The sequence below is a fragment of the Stegostoma tigrinum genome, chromosome 1 (genome assembly GCF_030684315.1).
Source record: "Stegostoma tigrinum isolate sSteTig4 chromosome 1, sSteTig4.hap1, whole genome shotgun sequence".
Taxonomy (NCBI): Eukaryota; Metazoa; Chordata; class Chondrichthyes; order Orectolobiformes; family Stegostomatidae; genus Stegostoma; species Stegostoma tigrinum.
The window spans coordinates 162,732,442-162,748,613 of record NC_081354.1 but is presented as its reverse complement, the minus strand read 5'-3'; the positions used below and the strand labels follow the sequence as shown (position 1 = coordinate 162,748,613).

General features: G+C 40.3%; 1 protein-coding gene across 3 annotated transcripts in view; it reads left to right on the top strand.

Moving 5' to 3' along the window:
* Window positions 1–16,172, top strand: part of nsd2 (nuclear receptor binding SET domain protein 2) — a 144,622-nt gene that overhangs the window by 118,412 nt on the left and 10,038 nt on the right. For all 3 annotated transcript variants that reach the window (XM_048529530.2, XM_048529511.2, XM_048529519.2), the window contains exons 18-22: window positions 3,279–3,548; window positions 5,481–5,597; window positions 9,067–9,208; window positions 11,444–11,550; window positions 14,672–14,873. In XM_048529530.2, coding sequence (XP_048385487.1) covers window positions 3,279–3,548; window positions 5,481–5,597; window positions 9,067–9,208; window positions 11,444–11,550; window positions 14,672–14,873 — 838 coding nt within the window. The remainder of the gene's footprint in view (window positions 1–3,278; window positions 3,549–5,480; window positions 5,598–9,066; window positions 9,209–11,443; window positions 11,551–14,671; window positions 14,874–16,172) is intronic.

Sequence of the window (16,172 nt, the reverse complement as noted above, 5' to 3'; positions counted from 1 at the left end):
CGCCTCTGCCGCATCTGCTCCCAGGATGAGGCATTCCACTCCCGTACATCCCAGATGTCCTCATTTTTCAAGGACCACAACTTGCCCATGCAGTAGTCAAGAACAGCCTCGACCGTGTCTCCCACATATCCTGCAACTAATCCCTCACACCCTGCCCCCCGCAATAAGTGCCAAAAGAGAATTTCCCCCTACTCCTCACATACCACCCAACCAACCTCCGGATACAACACATCATCCTCCGACACTTCCGCCATCTACATACCGACCCCACCACTAAAGACATTTTTCCAACCCACTCTTGTCTGCCTTCTGGAGACACCACTCTCTCCGCGATTCCTGTGTCCACTCCACACTCCCCTCCAACCCCACCACACCCGGCACTTTCCCCTGCAGCTGTAGGAAGTGCTACACTTGCCCCTACACCACCTCCCTCACCCCCCTCCCAGGCCCCAAGATGACTTTCCATATTAAGCAGATGTTAACCTGCACATCTGCCAGTGTGGTATACTGCATCCGCTGTAGCCAATGTGGCTCCCTCTACATTGGGGAAACCAAACGGAGGCTTGGGGACCACTTTGCAGAACACCTACGCTCAGTTCGCAATGAACAACTGCACCTCCCAGTCACAAAGCATTTCAACTCCCCCTCCCATTCCTTAGAAGACATGCCCATCATGGGCCTCCTGCAGTGCCATAATGATGCCACCGGTAGGTTGCAGGAACAGCAACTCATATTCCGCTTGGGAACCCTGCAGCCCAATGGTAACAATGTGGATTTCACCAGTTTCAAAATCTCCCCTCCCCCCACTGCATCCCAAATCCAGCCTAGCTCATCCCCACCTCCCTAACCTGTTCTTCCTCTCACCCATCCCTTCCTCCCACCTCAAGCCGCACCTCCATTTCCTACCTACTAACCTCATCCCACCCCCTTGACCTGTCCATCCTTCCCAGACTGACTTATCCCCTCCCTACCTCACCACCCGTACTTTCCTCTCCACCTGTCTTCTCCTCTAACCATCTTCAGTTCGCCTCTCCCTCTCTCACTATTTATTTACAGAATCCTCTCCCCATCCCCCTTTTCTGAAGAAGGGTCTCGGCCCGAAATGCCAGCTTTTGTGCCCCTGAGATGTTGCTTGGCCTGCTGTGTTCATCCAGCTCCACACTTTCTTTATCTTGGACAAGAATGTAGTTGGCCTGATAAGTTTGCAAATGACACAAAGATTCAGGGAGCTGTGGATAGTCAAGAAGATTGCCAGAGGATACAGCAGAGTATAGGTAGGCTGTAGACTTGGATGGAGGATAGCAAGGTAGCGTTTATTTGGGAGAAGTGTGAAAAGATGCATTTTGGGAAGTGTACAGTAAATAGCGATATCCTTAATAGTATTATTATACAGAGGGATCTCGGCATATAGGTCCCAAATTCCCTGGAATTGTAAATCCAGTGGACAAGGTGGTCAAGAAGGCATTCGGCATGTTTAGTCAGGGCAAAAAGCATGAAAAAATTGACAAGTCATGTTGCAGCTAATTAGAACTTTTAGTTTGGCCACGTTTGGAATATTGTGTATAGTTCTGGTCATTACACTATCGGAAGGATGTGGAGGCATTGGAGAGGCTGCAGAAACGATTTAACAGGATGTTGCCTGGTTTGGAGGATAATAGCTATGAGGAGAGATTGGTGAAACTTTTTTTGTTTTCACTTGAACGTCAAAGGACAAAGGATGACTTAATTGATGTTTTCAAATTTGAGAGGCACGGAAAGTCAGCATCCTTTTCCAAGGGTAGTAATGTCACTTACTAAGGGACATAGGTTTACAATGAAAGGGGGTTAGTTTAAAGAGATGTGAGGGGCAAGTTTTATACATAAAGGGTTGTAAAGTACCTAGAATGTGTTGGCGTAGGAGGTAGTGGAGGGGACAATAATAGTAATGCATTGAAGAGGCATCTTGACAGATATATGACTAGGCAGGGAATAGAAGCATGTGGACCACGTAGAGACAAAAGGTTTTTAGATGAGAAAGGCCTCGTGTCGGCACAGTCTTGTTGAGCCAAGGGGACTGTTTCTGTGCTGTACCGTTCTTTGTTCTTTGTAATCTGCTGGTCCTTCTGAAATTGACTTAACACAGATGAAATATTGACCTTAAAACTTTTACAAAATATTTATTACATTTTTGGCCACCTGTCAAATTAATTTTATTGAAATATTTGAGTTGATGGTTTTTCTAAAATGGAGAAAATATATTGAATAATAAAATCAGGATCAAGTATAGAAAGTTCACGCAAAGTTGTATGGTCTAATCGTTTAAAGGGTATATTGTAGTGACTAAAGATTGCCCTGAAAACACAGCCTTGTTCCTACAGAATCTTTTCTGTAGGATACAAGTTGACACTGAGTTCCCATTATCACTGATTGAATTATTCTCTCTTTCTAGCCACAGGCTATTTATTCCAATGAGACCTAGTTCTGAGGGCTAACAGTACCATTTTTAGTTTTGCCATTTGATTCCAAGTTGGATGATCAGCCATGATGACATTGAATGTCATCATGAGCAGGGCTGAATGGCTTACTCCTTTTCCTATTTTCTATGTTTCTGTGTTACGTTATTTGCTTCTCCCTTGCTGCTTCAATCTATACACACAGTGAGTCCCTAATTTACAATTGTTGAACTTAAAAATGCTCATTCTTAGGAACATAAACCCGTTCAATGTGTAATTTAAATGATCCAACATACAATCATTTTGCGAACTTATGAATAGCTACTTTATATTGTCCTGCATTGTGTTCCAACTTGTGTACAGATTGACTTGTAAATGAACCCAAGAACAGAGCCTGTTCGCAAGTCAAGCACTGCCTGTGTGTTCCATCAAATCATCAGGAAGTGTTGAATAAAAAGCAGTTCAATTTGTGAAGTTTTAATCTTGATACTTGCGGTACAACTTCCATTTGTAACTCTATTTATCCACAATATGAATATATGAAGCATTTTGAACTTGATCGATTATTGGTCCAACCTTTCCTGGCTTTGTGAGAAATTGTAGCTTTTCAAGCTGGTTGCTTTATACAAAACCAAAGTAGACATGCTGATCCATCATTTAGCTTATTCTGTCATTTTTAAATAACTATTCTTAGACAAAAAAAACTTTCTCCAGCCTGTGGCCCTCCAAAAGACTAGAAATCATATATATACTGCCTGCCTGAAGAATAGAGTATGAATTATGGCATATTAATTGACCAGTTTTGTTTAGGTTTGGAGTTTTAATCAAGTTCTGCTTTTTGAAAAGGTCAATAAACCTTATGGCAAAGCACAGATTTACACAGCTGATATTTCGGAAATCTCGAGGTGCAACTGTAAACCTACTGATGATCATCCTTGTGGCTTGGATTCGGAGTGCCTGAACAGAATGTTAATGTATGAATGTCATCCAGCTGTGTGTCCTGCTGGTGTGCGATGCCAAAACCAATGTTTTACCAAACGTCAGTATCCTGAATCACAGGTAGTCAAGACTGCCGGAAAGGGCTGGGGCCTAATTTCAAAGACTGACATTAAAAAAGTACGTTACTCTTGCATTTGTACTCATTTTTGTATGTTAAAGTATTTAACTGAAGGTGACTCAGTGTGTGGCTCAATTGTGTACATATTGGACAAATCAAGGCTAAGCCTGTATTAGTTTGCAGCTAGTGTCAGTATAGAACATCAAAGAATACAAAACAAAATAACAAAAGAACTACAGATGCTGAAAATCATAAATGCAAATACCTGGAAAAACTCAACTGCTGTGGCAGTAACTGGAGAAAAAGCAGGGTTAACGTTTCGGATTCAATGACCCTTCTCCAGAACTGATGGTAACTAGGAAAAGTTAACTTTTTCTCTCCATAGATGTGCCAATGATAGAATGTACTTGGACAAGAAAAGCTCCTTCTCATAGAACAAAGGTTCTTTTAAAAACAAAGCTTTTGTCCTGTAACTGAAATGGAAATACTTCTAATAGGTATGCAGAAATGCAAGGAAGGGTCAAGGATGAGGTATGATGAGCAGTTAAAAACTGAAAAGTCATTTCAATAGATTGGTTTGAAATTAATAAAGAGGAAGCTTTGTTCATTCCAATTTTTTAAGAGTTCCCAACTTTCAGAAAGCCTGTCATTTACCAAACTATAGGAATCAGACCCTACTTGGAGCAGTGTATCCCTGATACTGAAGAGGGTTAGTACAAGTTAAAACAAGAGAATTCCAGGCTTTGGTGTAGTGATTGTAGAAGTTGTCAATGTTTAATTGTCTCTTTTGAAGACTCGTATTATCCAAATACATCACAAAATTGTATTTCTCAGTTGTGTGAGAATATAGTGAACACGTTCATCTGTGATATTCATTGAAGTAGCCCTCATGGCACATTCTGCTTTCATTTAGTTTCCACGGGAATGGTCCAGTTTTGAAGCAGCAACACTAAAAACCAACAAATTTGAAAACTTTAACTACAGTAGTTATTTTCTCCTAACAACAGAATAATAAGCTTCTGCAGTATCTGGATTACACTAAGTTTCCCAAGTATTATTTTGTGGGATTTATTTACTCACGTACCATTTTTTTAAAAAAATTAGTTCCAGGAATGTAGGCATTGCTGTCTGGGCCAACATTTATTGCTGATCCCTGCTTGAACTGTCTACGTTGCTAGGGCCGTTTCACAGGGCACTTCAGAATCAATCACTTTGCAGTGGGTGTGGAATCACGTGCAAGCCAAACCAAATAAGAATGACCAATTTTCTCCCAAAAGGACATTAGTGAACCAAATAGTTTTTACAGCAACATTTGCTATTAGACCAAATTTTAATTCCAGATTTTCATGATTCATGTCTGCCAAGGTGGGATTCAGTCACATGTTCCCAGATTATTAGCTTGGGTCTCCAGATAGATAGAAATATTCCTCCTAATGTATGAGGCTGCTCGGCTGCTCAGGGGTTTCTTACATGCTAATCAGCATGCCAGTATTGTTCCCAGCGTCAGTTTCTAGTTTCAGAAGTCACCACTGTGAATGGAACTCTGAGGTCTTTGCAGAAGAAAACTGGATTAATGGGGACATGGATTACTAGTCCAGTGGCAAGACTGTTCACGTCACTGCCTCCCACATGTGGTGGTCCTTGTGTCATGGCATCTAAGCATTATACACCTGAATGATAATCACTTTGCAGTTTAACTGTACAGCGAAGATCTTTACAGCACAATTAAAATTATGTTCACTTAGCTTAATAAAATGTTGTACATGCACAAGTGATGGTTGGAATAAATAGCATGAACCTGAAACAATGCAGTTGTCAAGTTCGTTGACAAACTACTATGTCAGGCAGCAGTAAAACATCAGATTAACTTCTGTGTTGCGATTCCAATCCACCACTTTAGTGAGAGAGCAGAAATAGAATAAAAAGAAATCTGACAAGCTTAGTGATGCAGGAGTTTCCATTGTCCACTTTGTACATTTTGTCTGGTTCAGGGAACATTTGTTAACGAGTACGTGGGAGAGGTAATCGATGAAGATGAGTGCCGAGCAAGAATCCGCTTTGCCCAGGAGCACAACATTGCCAACTTCTACATGCTAACAATTGATAAGGTAAAAATTAAATCTTGCACTGATTAACTCATTACATCTTTTATTCCCATTTTGAAGGGGAATGGAAAGAAAGGTTTGAGTGTTATTCATTTAAATACGATTATTATTTGAAGTACTCTTTTATTTGCTATTCACTAAGACCATTTCATGATGACGTGTTTCTGAAAAGTTCAACTTCAAATAAAATAATGTTAAAATTAATTGAATTCTCCCATTGCAGCTAATATTAAAGCTGTAGTTATGTTCTGTGGGATATTTCCCATTGGAGGAAAAGAGGATATTCAAATACAGTACTCTGTAAGTTCAATCACTTCGCAGTGATACATTAGTAAGTGTCTGTTTTAGAATAAATTAAAATCTTAAACTGTTCACCCTCTCTATTTACCTTTTGGATTTGCTGCTGACTTTTCCAGCTCCATGTGTGATTCCTGAACATTAGGAGATATGCACCAAGTTGCAGAAAGATCTTGTTCGAAGTGAAAGCAGCTTCATGTTGTAGGGTCCTGGTGGTGATGTATAAACTTAAGGGTCAGTAAGAATGGGAAAGCCTACTTTGAAATGGTAGTAATTGAGACTATGACTCCATGTTAGACCTGGCACAAAGAACCTTAAAATGGAACTGCCGACATGCACTGCAAATACTGGTTCCATTTAATATGCAACACTTGACGAAGTAACAGTGCTTAGAAAGCTTGTGATTTCAGACAAACCTGTTGGACTTTAATCTGGTGTTGTGTGACTTCTGACCTTGTCCATCTCAGTCCCTCACCAGCACCTCCACATCATGAATCTAGGTGGCAGATTGCAAGTACCAAAAGACCATTTTTAAGAAAAAAGAATTAATGTTTTTAATTCTTGTTCTGTTTCTGGCTGCACTTGTTTCGCCATCTGAAATAAAAATGCCTGTTACCAGATGTACTAGTGGCATAAGTTTTGTTGCATTTGTATTTCTGAGCTGATGCATGTGCTAGCAGCAATAATGTGAATCTGCAAACAGATTTTACTTGCCATCTCTTGCTCTGCTATTTATTGACCTTTTAGATCTTCTCCTGTATTGTTGGTTCTTGCACTCTGGCGTTGTGACTACTTCTATTGTCTTTTCTGTATGATTGGATGTGTGAAAAAATAAATTACCGATAGACTTCAACGAACTATCACTCTTGGCCTGATAGAATTCACAAGTTGTTTGCACAAATTATAGTCAAAATGTGTTGCTGAGTGGAGAATGGAAGCAAATTTTACAGCAGCGTGGTCTTTTTTTCCTTCCTAGCTGAAATTCAATTCCCACACAGAATTGCCTTTAACTCGTTAACTAGCCCAACCATCTTCAGTTGCTTTGCCAATGACCTTGCCTTCACTGTAAGGTTAGAACTGGGGTTGTTAACTGATGATTGTACAATGTTTAGACTTTTTGCAACTCCTTACACGGAAGCAGTCCCATGTTCAAATGCAATAAGATTTGGATAATAACCAGGCTTGGGTTGACAAGTGGCAAGAAGTATCCATGTCACATAAATGCTATGTAATGGCTATCTCTAATAAAGACAATCTAACCACCACCCCCTGAAATTGTAATGTTACTGTCGCTGAACTTTGCTGTCAACATCCTGGGAGTTACCATTGACCAGAAACTCAGCAGGACTCGCTACACAAATACAGTGGCTGCAAAAGCAGTCAGAGGCTAGGAGTGCTGTGGCAAGTAACTCTCCTCCTGATTCCCTGAAGTCTGTCCTCCATTTACAAGGCACAAGTTAGGAGTGAAATGGAATACTGTCGCATGTCTGTATGAATGTAGCGCGAATAACGTTCAAGAAGCTTGACACCATCCAGGACAAAGTCTGCTTGATTGGCACCACAAGCGCCCACTTATTTCACTCTCAGCACTCAGTAGCAGCAGTATGTACAATCTACCAGAAATTCACCAAACATCCTTAAATAGCATCTGCCAACTCAGAAGTCCAAAGGCAGCAGATATATGGAAACATCACCACCTGCAAGTTCTCCTCCAAGACATTCAGCATCCTGACTTGGAAAAAGATCACTGTTCCCTCACTGTGGCTGAGTCAGAATCTTGAAATTCCACACACATGCATGCACACAGAATTGTGGGCCTTCCCAGAGCACATAGATGGTTCAAGAAGGCAGCTCACCATCACCTTCTCAAGGACAGCTAGGAACAAGCGCTAAATGCTAGCCAGCCATTAACGTCCATGTCCCATTAGGGAGTTTAAAAAATAATAACATAAAAGTGCAAAAAAGATTTCTTTGCGTACAATGTTTCTGTCAGATCCCAAGCTTGATAATTGAGGTATATTGCAAATGTTACAATCACTTTTTTGGTGTAGACTGGCCAATTTGCACAGTGCAATATCTTACAAATAATGAAATGATCAAGACCAGATCATCCATTCTAATAAGGTTGCTCCAGTGGTGTTGTCACATCAGAAATGGGACTGATGTGATAGAGCATCTTCTCATTGTTGTGTGAAAGTGCTGATCCTGCGATGACTTTGACATAAATTTAAAGTTTGAGTCATGCTGCAGGTTGTATAAATCTTGCCTGTGTCTTGTACTCAATTCCAGAAAGGACCCAAACCTTTCAGCACATGTCGTGACTTCCAAACAACCCAAAATGCTTTACTCTTAATCAAGTATTGTTAAAGTGTCGACACTGCTGTGATGTAAGGAAATATAACCAGTTCATTTTTTTTTTCAGAGATGTCAGTTCAGGGAGAGCTATTGGTCAAAACGGTACGAATAACTCCTCTGCTCATCAAAAAATTGTCATGTAGTCTTTACGTCCAGTTGATGAGATAGAGCCTTGGTTTCATATTTCATGTGAAAATAGTGCTTTGATGTGAGTCTTTTCCTCTGATACATTTACTGTGTTTTCAAAGAAACTGTTTCCTGTGATGAGCAATCAACTGAAAAAAAGTCACAGGTCACAAGTAGAGTCAAGCCACTCTGAAATCTTGAAGCAGATTTTCACACACAGGTTAACCCAAAAATGCTGGGAGCGCTGGATCAGTTGAAAATTATCAGCACTATGAATGGACTTTTATTAGGGAAGGATATGGAGGGATCTGAGACACAGATTAGCAAATGGAGTTGGAGATACCAATCTGCCATTCTCTTGGTTCATAGCTGAGGCAGATTAATAATCCTTGAATAAATTTATTTGGATTACTGTCCAATTTAAACATGACTGGAAAAAGTGGAATGTGTTTGTCTTCATGATTAGTAACATGACTGTTTGGCTGATTAATTGCATTCCTTTGAAAATGTTTCACTACATGTTTGGACTATGCTAATGTTTTGAGGTTATTTTGTTCTTTTTTATTTTTATACACTGTTCTTTTTATTCTATAGCGTTGCTCGTCTCTCTGTCAATAAACAGACTTTTGAGTACATCTGCCAATATTTTCCAATCCTGCCAGACATTTATTTCTTTGAATGTTATCTATTTCAGGATAGAATAATTGATGCTGGGCCTAAAGGCAATTATTGTCGATTTATGAACCACAGTTGTCAGCCCAATTGTGAAACACAGAAATGGACAGTGAATGGAGACACGCGAGTTGGGTTGTTTTCTCTTTGTGATATCCCAGCAGGTATGGGGAAGTGCTGAAATTTACAAAATAACATTGACCATTCTAACCTTAAACTGATACAAATAAGTGTAATTTTAATTTATTTACAGTGCACATAGGCCATTTGGCCTCATCTAGACAGTTTCAGTATTTGTGTCCCTCGTGAGCTTCCTTTTTAGTGAGTTTCACAGCCTTATTACTCTTTTGGGTAAGGCAGCTTCTCCTGAATTGTTTGTGAAATTTATTAGCTTGCAGTCTTTTTCATGACCCAGTTGTCATTGTAAATCTTTTTTGCACGTTCTCAGTATGTCCTTTCCACAATATGGAGAACAGAATTGTTCAGTATAACTAGAATCTGCTTCTCAATTCTGTGCTATTATAAATTAACCTATTTGGTTTTCTTTTTCTATAATTTTATTAACCTGCATCACTACTTTAATATTTTATAGCCATAAAACCTTTTACTTCTGTACCTCAACTGGATTCTTTTCCACACATTATAGCTTCCTACCAACTTGTAACATCTCACGCTTGCCTCTATTGAAATATTTTCATGGTAACCCTGTAAGGGTAGGCAGCAGTTGAAGAAAATATTAGTGGTTGACTTTGCCCAAAGTTGAATGAAGATATTACATTGTTTTGTTGATTACAGTAGGGCACACCATGTAAAAGATGGGTGCTGGAGAAACCCAGCAGGCCTGGCAGCTTCTGTGGTGAGAAACAGAGTCAGTGTTTCAAGGTACATGACCTTTGGAACATTGAAGAAATACTCGCATTGGACTCCAAAGTACATAGGATTAGGGTAGTGTGCTGACACGGATAGAGAACTGGCTGGCAGACACGATACAAAGAGTAGCAATAAACAAGTTGTTTTTTGAGTGGCAGCCAGGACTAATAGAATATCATAGGAATCAGTGCTTGGACCTTAGCTATTCATAGTAAGTGTTAATGATTTGCGTGAGGGAGCTAAATGTAATATCTCAAAGATTGCAGATGGCACAAAGCTGGGTGGACTGTAAGAAGGACGCAAGTTGAACAGAAATTAAAAGTTGTCTGCTTAGATTGTGATATTTTATGAATATAAACAAAATGCTGGAGAAACTTAGACTATCGAAAGTAGAAGCAGAAGTTGGCCATTGAACTCTTCGAGCTTGCTCTGCTATTCTTCATGATTATGGCTGATCATTTAACTCATTACCCTGTTCCTGTTTTCTCCTCATGCACTTCGATCCTTTTAGCCCTAAGAATGATATCTTACTCCTCTTTGAAAACATTCAATCTTTTGACCTTAACAGATTTCTGTGGCAGAGTATTCCAAAGGCTAACCACTTCATATCTCAGTCCTGACCTCCAAGGAATCAGTGTCAAAAGTTCAATGTGGCTCTTTCCATACGTAGAACAGCCTCCTTCGGAGAAGGAGACCAAAACTTCAAACAATACTCTGGGTGTGGTCCCACCATGACCCTTTTGAGTACAGCGAGACATTCCCAGTCCTGGACTTGAATCTTGTCACTTTGAAGGCAAACATACTATTTGCTGCATTTGCCACCTGCTGCACATGCATACTTGAAGTGACTGTGAGGATACCAAAGTCTTGTTACATGTCTCCCTTTACCAAACTATTGCTGTTCTTGCTGCTGAAGTGGGTATTTATGTTTATCCACATATGTTTCATCTGCCATGAGTTTGCCCACTCACTCAACATGTCTGAATCACACTGAAACATCTCTGCGTCTTTCTTACAGTCCACTCAGCTTTGTGCCATCTGCAAACTTTGAGATATTACATTTAGCTCCCTCGTGCAAATCATTAACACTAATTATGAATAGCTGAGGTCCAAGCACTGATTCCTATGATATTCTATTAGTCCTGGCTGCCACTCAAAAAACAACTTGTTTATTGCTACTCTTTGTATCGTGTCTGCCAGCCAGTTCTCTATCCGTGTCAGCACACTACCCTAATCCTATGTACTTTGGAGTCCAATGTGAGTATTTCTTCAATGTTCCAAAGTCATGCAACTTGAAACATTGACTCTGTTTCTCACCACAGAAGCTGCCAGACCTGCTGAGTTTCTCCAGGATTTTGCCACTTCTTTTATTCCAAATTTCCAGCATCCACATTAATTTGATTTTGCCTATGATGTTTTAAGCATTTCCTTGGCAAAACACCTTTACACTACACGTATTGGCAGTATAATGTTGCTAATTCGTAAAAGGCAGGTACATGTGTGTAATGCAATACTATTTTTAACCTCAGGGACTGAGCTGACCTTCAATTACAATCTTGACTGTCTTGGCAATGAGAAGACCATCTGTAGGTGTGGGGCACCAAATTGCAGTGGATTCCTCGGGGTCAGACCCAAGGTATGATTATTTGTAGCATCCAGGAATAAGTTGTGTGATATAATGTTATTTATCCAAGTTTTACTGCCAAAGCTGAACATTTGGGAGTTGGAGAAAATTATCATGTTCTGGTAACGTTATATTAGCTGCTATATATCCTATATATAAATAGTGACTGCATTTTATCTGTACTTCTTGATGTTCAGTCTTAGCTGTCCAAAATACTAATTTTAGGCATCTTTCGCATGCTGATAGTATGGCTTATCCACATGCTTTGCAGTAGAGAGAAATTAGTCTGCACGGGAACATGAAAAATTACAGCTACGTTGGTAGTAAAAGGGATTCATTTGTTTTTATCTATTGTTCATTGTGGTACTACCCATGGTTGTTAATCAACATACTATTGAATTTGAGGATGTTTTGGTTCTGCTAAAGCTGTTTTACTTGGACTTCGGAAATTACCACTTGCTGCAATTTTAAATAAACTTAAATGTAGCCAAATGGATGTAATGAAATTGCCATTTACACACGCATATCTTCAACATTCAGCAGTTTGAAACCTGTTTAATTGTACCACATGCGCAGAAATGCAGCCATATGATATGCAAACAATCCATCAATCACAAGGTATTTTCTTTTTCTTATGTTGTACTGTCTATTTTAGAATTAGTTGGGATATCAGTAATAGGTTACAATGAACAATTGCATGTCAGCTGAAGGTTCCAGGCTGAATCCTCAGGACCTGATCAGGTATACCCTAGAACTCTGTGGGAAGCTAGGGAAGTGATTGCTGGGCCCCATGCTGAGATATTTGTATCGTCAGTCGCCACTGGTGAGTTGCCAGAAGGTTGAGGGTTGGCTAACGTGGTGTCACCATTTAAGAAAGGTAGTAAAGAAAAGCCAGGGAACTATAGACCAGTGAGCCTGATATCAGTGGTGGGTAAATGGTTGGAGGGAATCATGAGGGACAGGATTTACATGTATTTGGAAAGGCAAGCACTGATTAGGGATCGTAACATGGCTTTGTGCATGGGAAATTGTGTCTCACTAACTTGATTGCGATTTTTTTGAAGAAGTTATGAATAGGATTGAAGGTAGAGCAGTGGATATGATCGATTTGGACTTGAGTAATGTATTCGACAATGTTCTTCATGGTAGACTGGTTAGCAAGTTTAGATCACATGGAATACGGCGAGAACAAGCTATTTGGATACAGAACTGGTTCAAAGGAAGAAAACAGAATGCTTTTCAGACTGAAGGCCTGTGGCCAGTGGTGATCCTCAAGAATTGGTGCAGGTTCCACTGCTTTTTGTCATTTACACAAATGATTCGGATGTGAACATAGGAGGTATGGAGAGTAAGCTTGCGGTTGTCACTAAAATTGGAACTGTAGTGGACGGCGAAGAATGTTACTACAGTGTATAACAGGATCTTGATCAGATAGACCAATGGGTCAAGGAGTGACAGATGGAATTTAATTCGAACAAATGTGAGGTACTGCATTTTGGAAAGGCAATTCAGGGCAGGACTTATACACTTAGCCATAAGATCCTAGGAACTGTTGTTGTGAAAAGAGACCTTAGAGTGCAGGTTCTTAGTTCTTTGAAAGGGGAGTCCCATGTAGACAGGATAGTGAAGGCAGCATTTGGTATACTTGCCTTTATTGGTCAGTACGTTGAGTATAGGAATCAGGAGGTCATGTTATGACAGTTCAGGACATTGGTTAGGCTACGTTTGGAGTACAGATTGCAGTTCTGGTCTCCATCCCATTGGAAGAATGTTGTGAAATTTAAAAGGGTTCAGAAAAGATTTACAAGGATGTTGCCAGGATTGGAGGCTGAATAGGCTGGGAATATTTTTCCTGGAGTGTCAGAGGTTGAGGGGTGACCTTACAGATGTTTATCCATGCCTTTCATGGCTTTTATAGGGTAAATAGACAAGGTTTCTTCCCGGTGGTGGGGGAGTCCAAAACTAGATGGCATCAGTTTGAGGTGAGAGGGGAAAAATTTAAACAGGCCTTAATGGCAACTTTTTCACGTAGAGGGTGGTGTGGATATGGAATGAGCTGCCAGGGAAAGTGGCACAGTTACATTTGAAAGTCACCTGGATGGGCATATGAATAAGGAAGGGTTTGGAGGGATATGGGCCAAATGCCGGCAAATGCGACTAGATTTATTTCGGATATCTGGCCAGCATGGATGAGTTGGACTGAAGGGTCTGTTTCTGTGCTGTACCTCTCTGACTGTTAACGTATTGCAATAACGTACAGATGCCATAAAGTTTGGCAAGGTTGGAAGTTTATTCTAGACTTTATATAATAAAATCAACATTTTAATGCAATATTCCCAGCGTGTCACAAGTTGAGTCAAAACACTGCATTAATATGTGTAAGGTCAGTGGGAATACTCTGAATGAATCCCTTCCTTCAGCAATATACTGTACCAGCCGCGCGCACAGTATGGCATAATGATGTGATTTGCATGTGTGGGCAAGGTTCTTCACTTGAACTGACAGCTGATGTTAATGCAGCTTGAAATAATAGGATGTGATGAGCTTTCATTACCTGCAGTTAGTGGCTAATACTTCTGAGGCCTCAGTTTGGAATATTTTGTACAAAAGTGCATTTCTATTATTTGGAGGTGCTTTCATGTCTTCATCTTGGTCATGATACTGCCCAATTCAATGTTGCATTCAATAATTGTTACCCTTGTTTCTCTTCCGTTTTTATTTATTTGTTAAGTACACCTCATTCATTCTTCTTGAAGACTATATTTGACTACTTTTATTTGCCAGTATAGAACCTTTAGAGGAACAAATGGCAACTTGGGATGGGCAAGAAATGCTGGCCAGCCTGTGATGCCCACGTCCCACAAATGAATAGAAAAGAAAAGTCCATTTAATCCAATAGAATTAGCAATAAAAGGAGCCTTCACCCCAGATTTTAAATTATTCTGGGTGTGTAAGTCAGTTTTTTTTTTACAGAAATGGTATGCTACTGTTGTAATGAAAGTGATTAGCCAAATATTAATGGAAATAACAATTATATAAATTGTATATACAAGCACTTAGAAATTGTTGCATTCAGTTTTTTCAAGAAAATAAGACCCAAGATGTTATCTAACACTAATTTTTAATTTTACAGAATGCAAGTAATGGTTCCGATGACAAAGGAAAAAGGGGGAGGAAGAAAATACGGAAACGGAAATCTAAGGGTGATGGCAAAAAAGAGCATGAGGATGAATGCTTCCGGTGCAGAGATGGTGGAGAACTTGTACTTTGTGATAGAAAAACTTGTTCAAAGTCATATCATCTATCCTGCCTCAGTCTTACAAAACCTCCATTTGGTAACTGAAACTTTTGAGAGTTTGACTAATTTCAAGTCTTCGTGCTAATCTGTTTCCTTTGTCTCTTCTCAGCAAATTACTTAGTTTGAAGTAAGTTTATTTCTTGCTTTTAGAGGGGAAACAATTAGTTCACAAAACTCAGGTGAGGAATCCAAGCTTCTTCATTCATTCACAGATTATGGGCATTGTTTGGGCTTTTATTGCCTGACCCCAGTTGCTCCTCAGAAGATAGTGGTGAGCTGCTGTCTTGATCCACAAAATTCCATCCCAGAAAGCGACACCAACAGTGCTGCAAGGGAGGGAATTCCAGGATTTTTGTCCCAGGGACAATGAAGGAAAGGTTTATTTCCCCGTCAGGATGGTATGTGCCTTGGATGTGGTATTCTCATGCACCTGCTGCTATTGTTCAGTTAAGTTACAAAGGTTTGGGGAGTGGGAGGTGTGTTGGCAAATTACTGCAGTGCACCTTGAAGACACTATTCACTAAACCTATGGATAGCTACCAGTGCCACGTGCTAGTCAGTACAGAAATGAAAGAATAGTCAAGATGAATGCGTGGCTTGAGAGATGGTGCAGGAGGGGTTCAGATTTTTGGGACATTGGAACCGGTTCTGGAGAAGGTGCGACTATTACAAATTGGACGGTCTGCACATGGGCTGGAGTGGAACCAATGTCCTTGGGGGTGCTTTTGCTAATGCTGTGGGGGAGGGTTTAAACTAACGTGGCAGGGGGATGGGAACCAAATATTGGACAGAAAAGAGGTAGTAATGACAGCCTGTAGGGAACTAGATAATGGAGTCACTATGACTAAAGGGAATAGAAGTCGGGGAGCAGATGATGAACACAAAGGGACAGGTGGTCTGAGGTGCATTTGTTTTAATGAGAGAAGTGTAGTAGATAAGGCAGGTGAGCTTAGGGCTTGGATCATTACCTGGAAGTATGATGTTATTGCTATGACTGAGACTTGGTTGAGAGAAGGGCATGATTGGCAACTAGTTGTCCCAGGATATTGCTGCTTCAGGCAGGATAGAGAGGGAGGTAAAAGGGGTGGAGGAGTTGCAGTACTGGTCAAAGATGATATCACAGCTGTGCTGAAGGAGGGCATCATGGAGGACTCAAGCAGTGAGGCAATATGGGTAGAACTCAGAAATAGGAAGGATGCAGTAACAATGCTGGGGCTGTACTACAGGCCTTTCAACAGCGAGCGTGAGATAGAGGTACAAATATGTAAACAGATAATGGAAAGGTATAGGAGAAACAGGATGGTGGTGATGGGAGATTTTAATTTTCCCACCATTG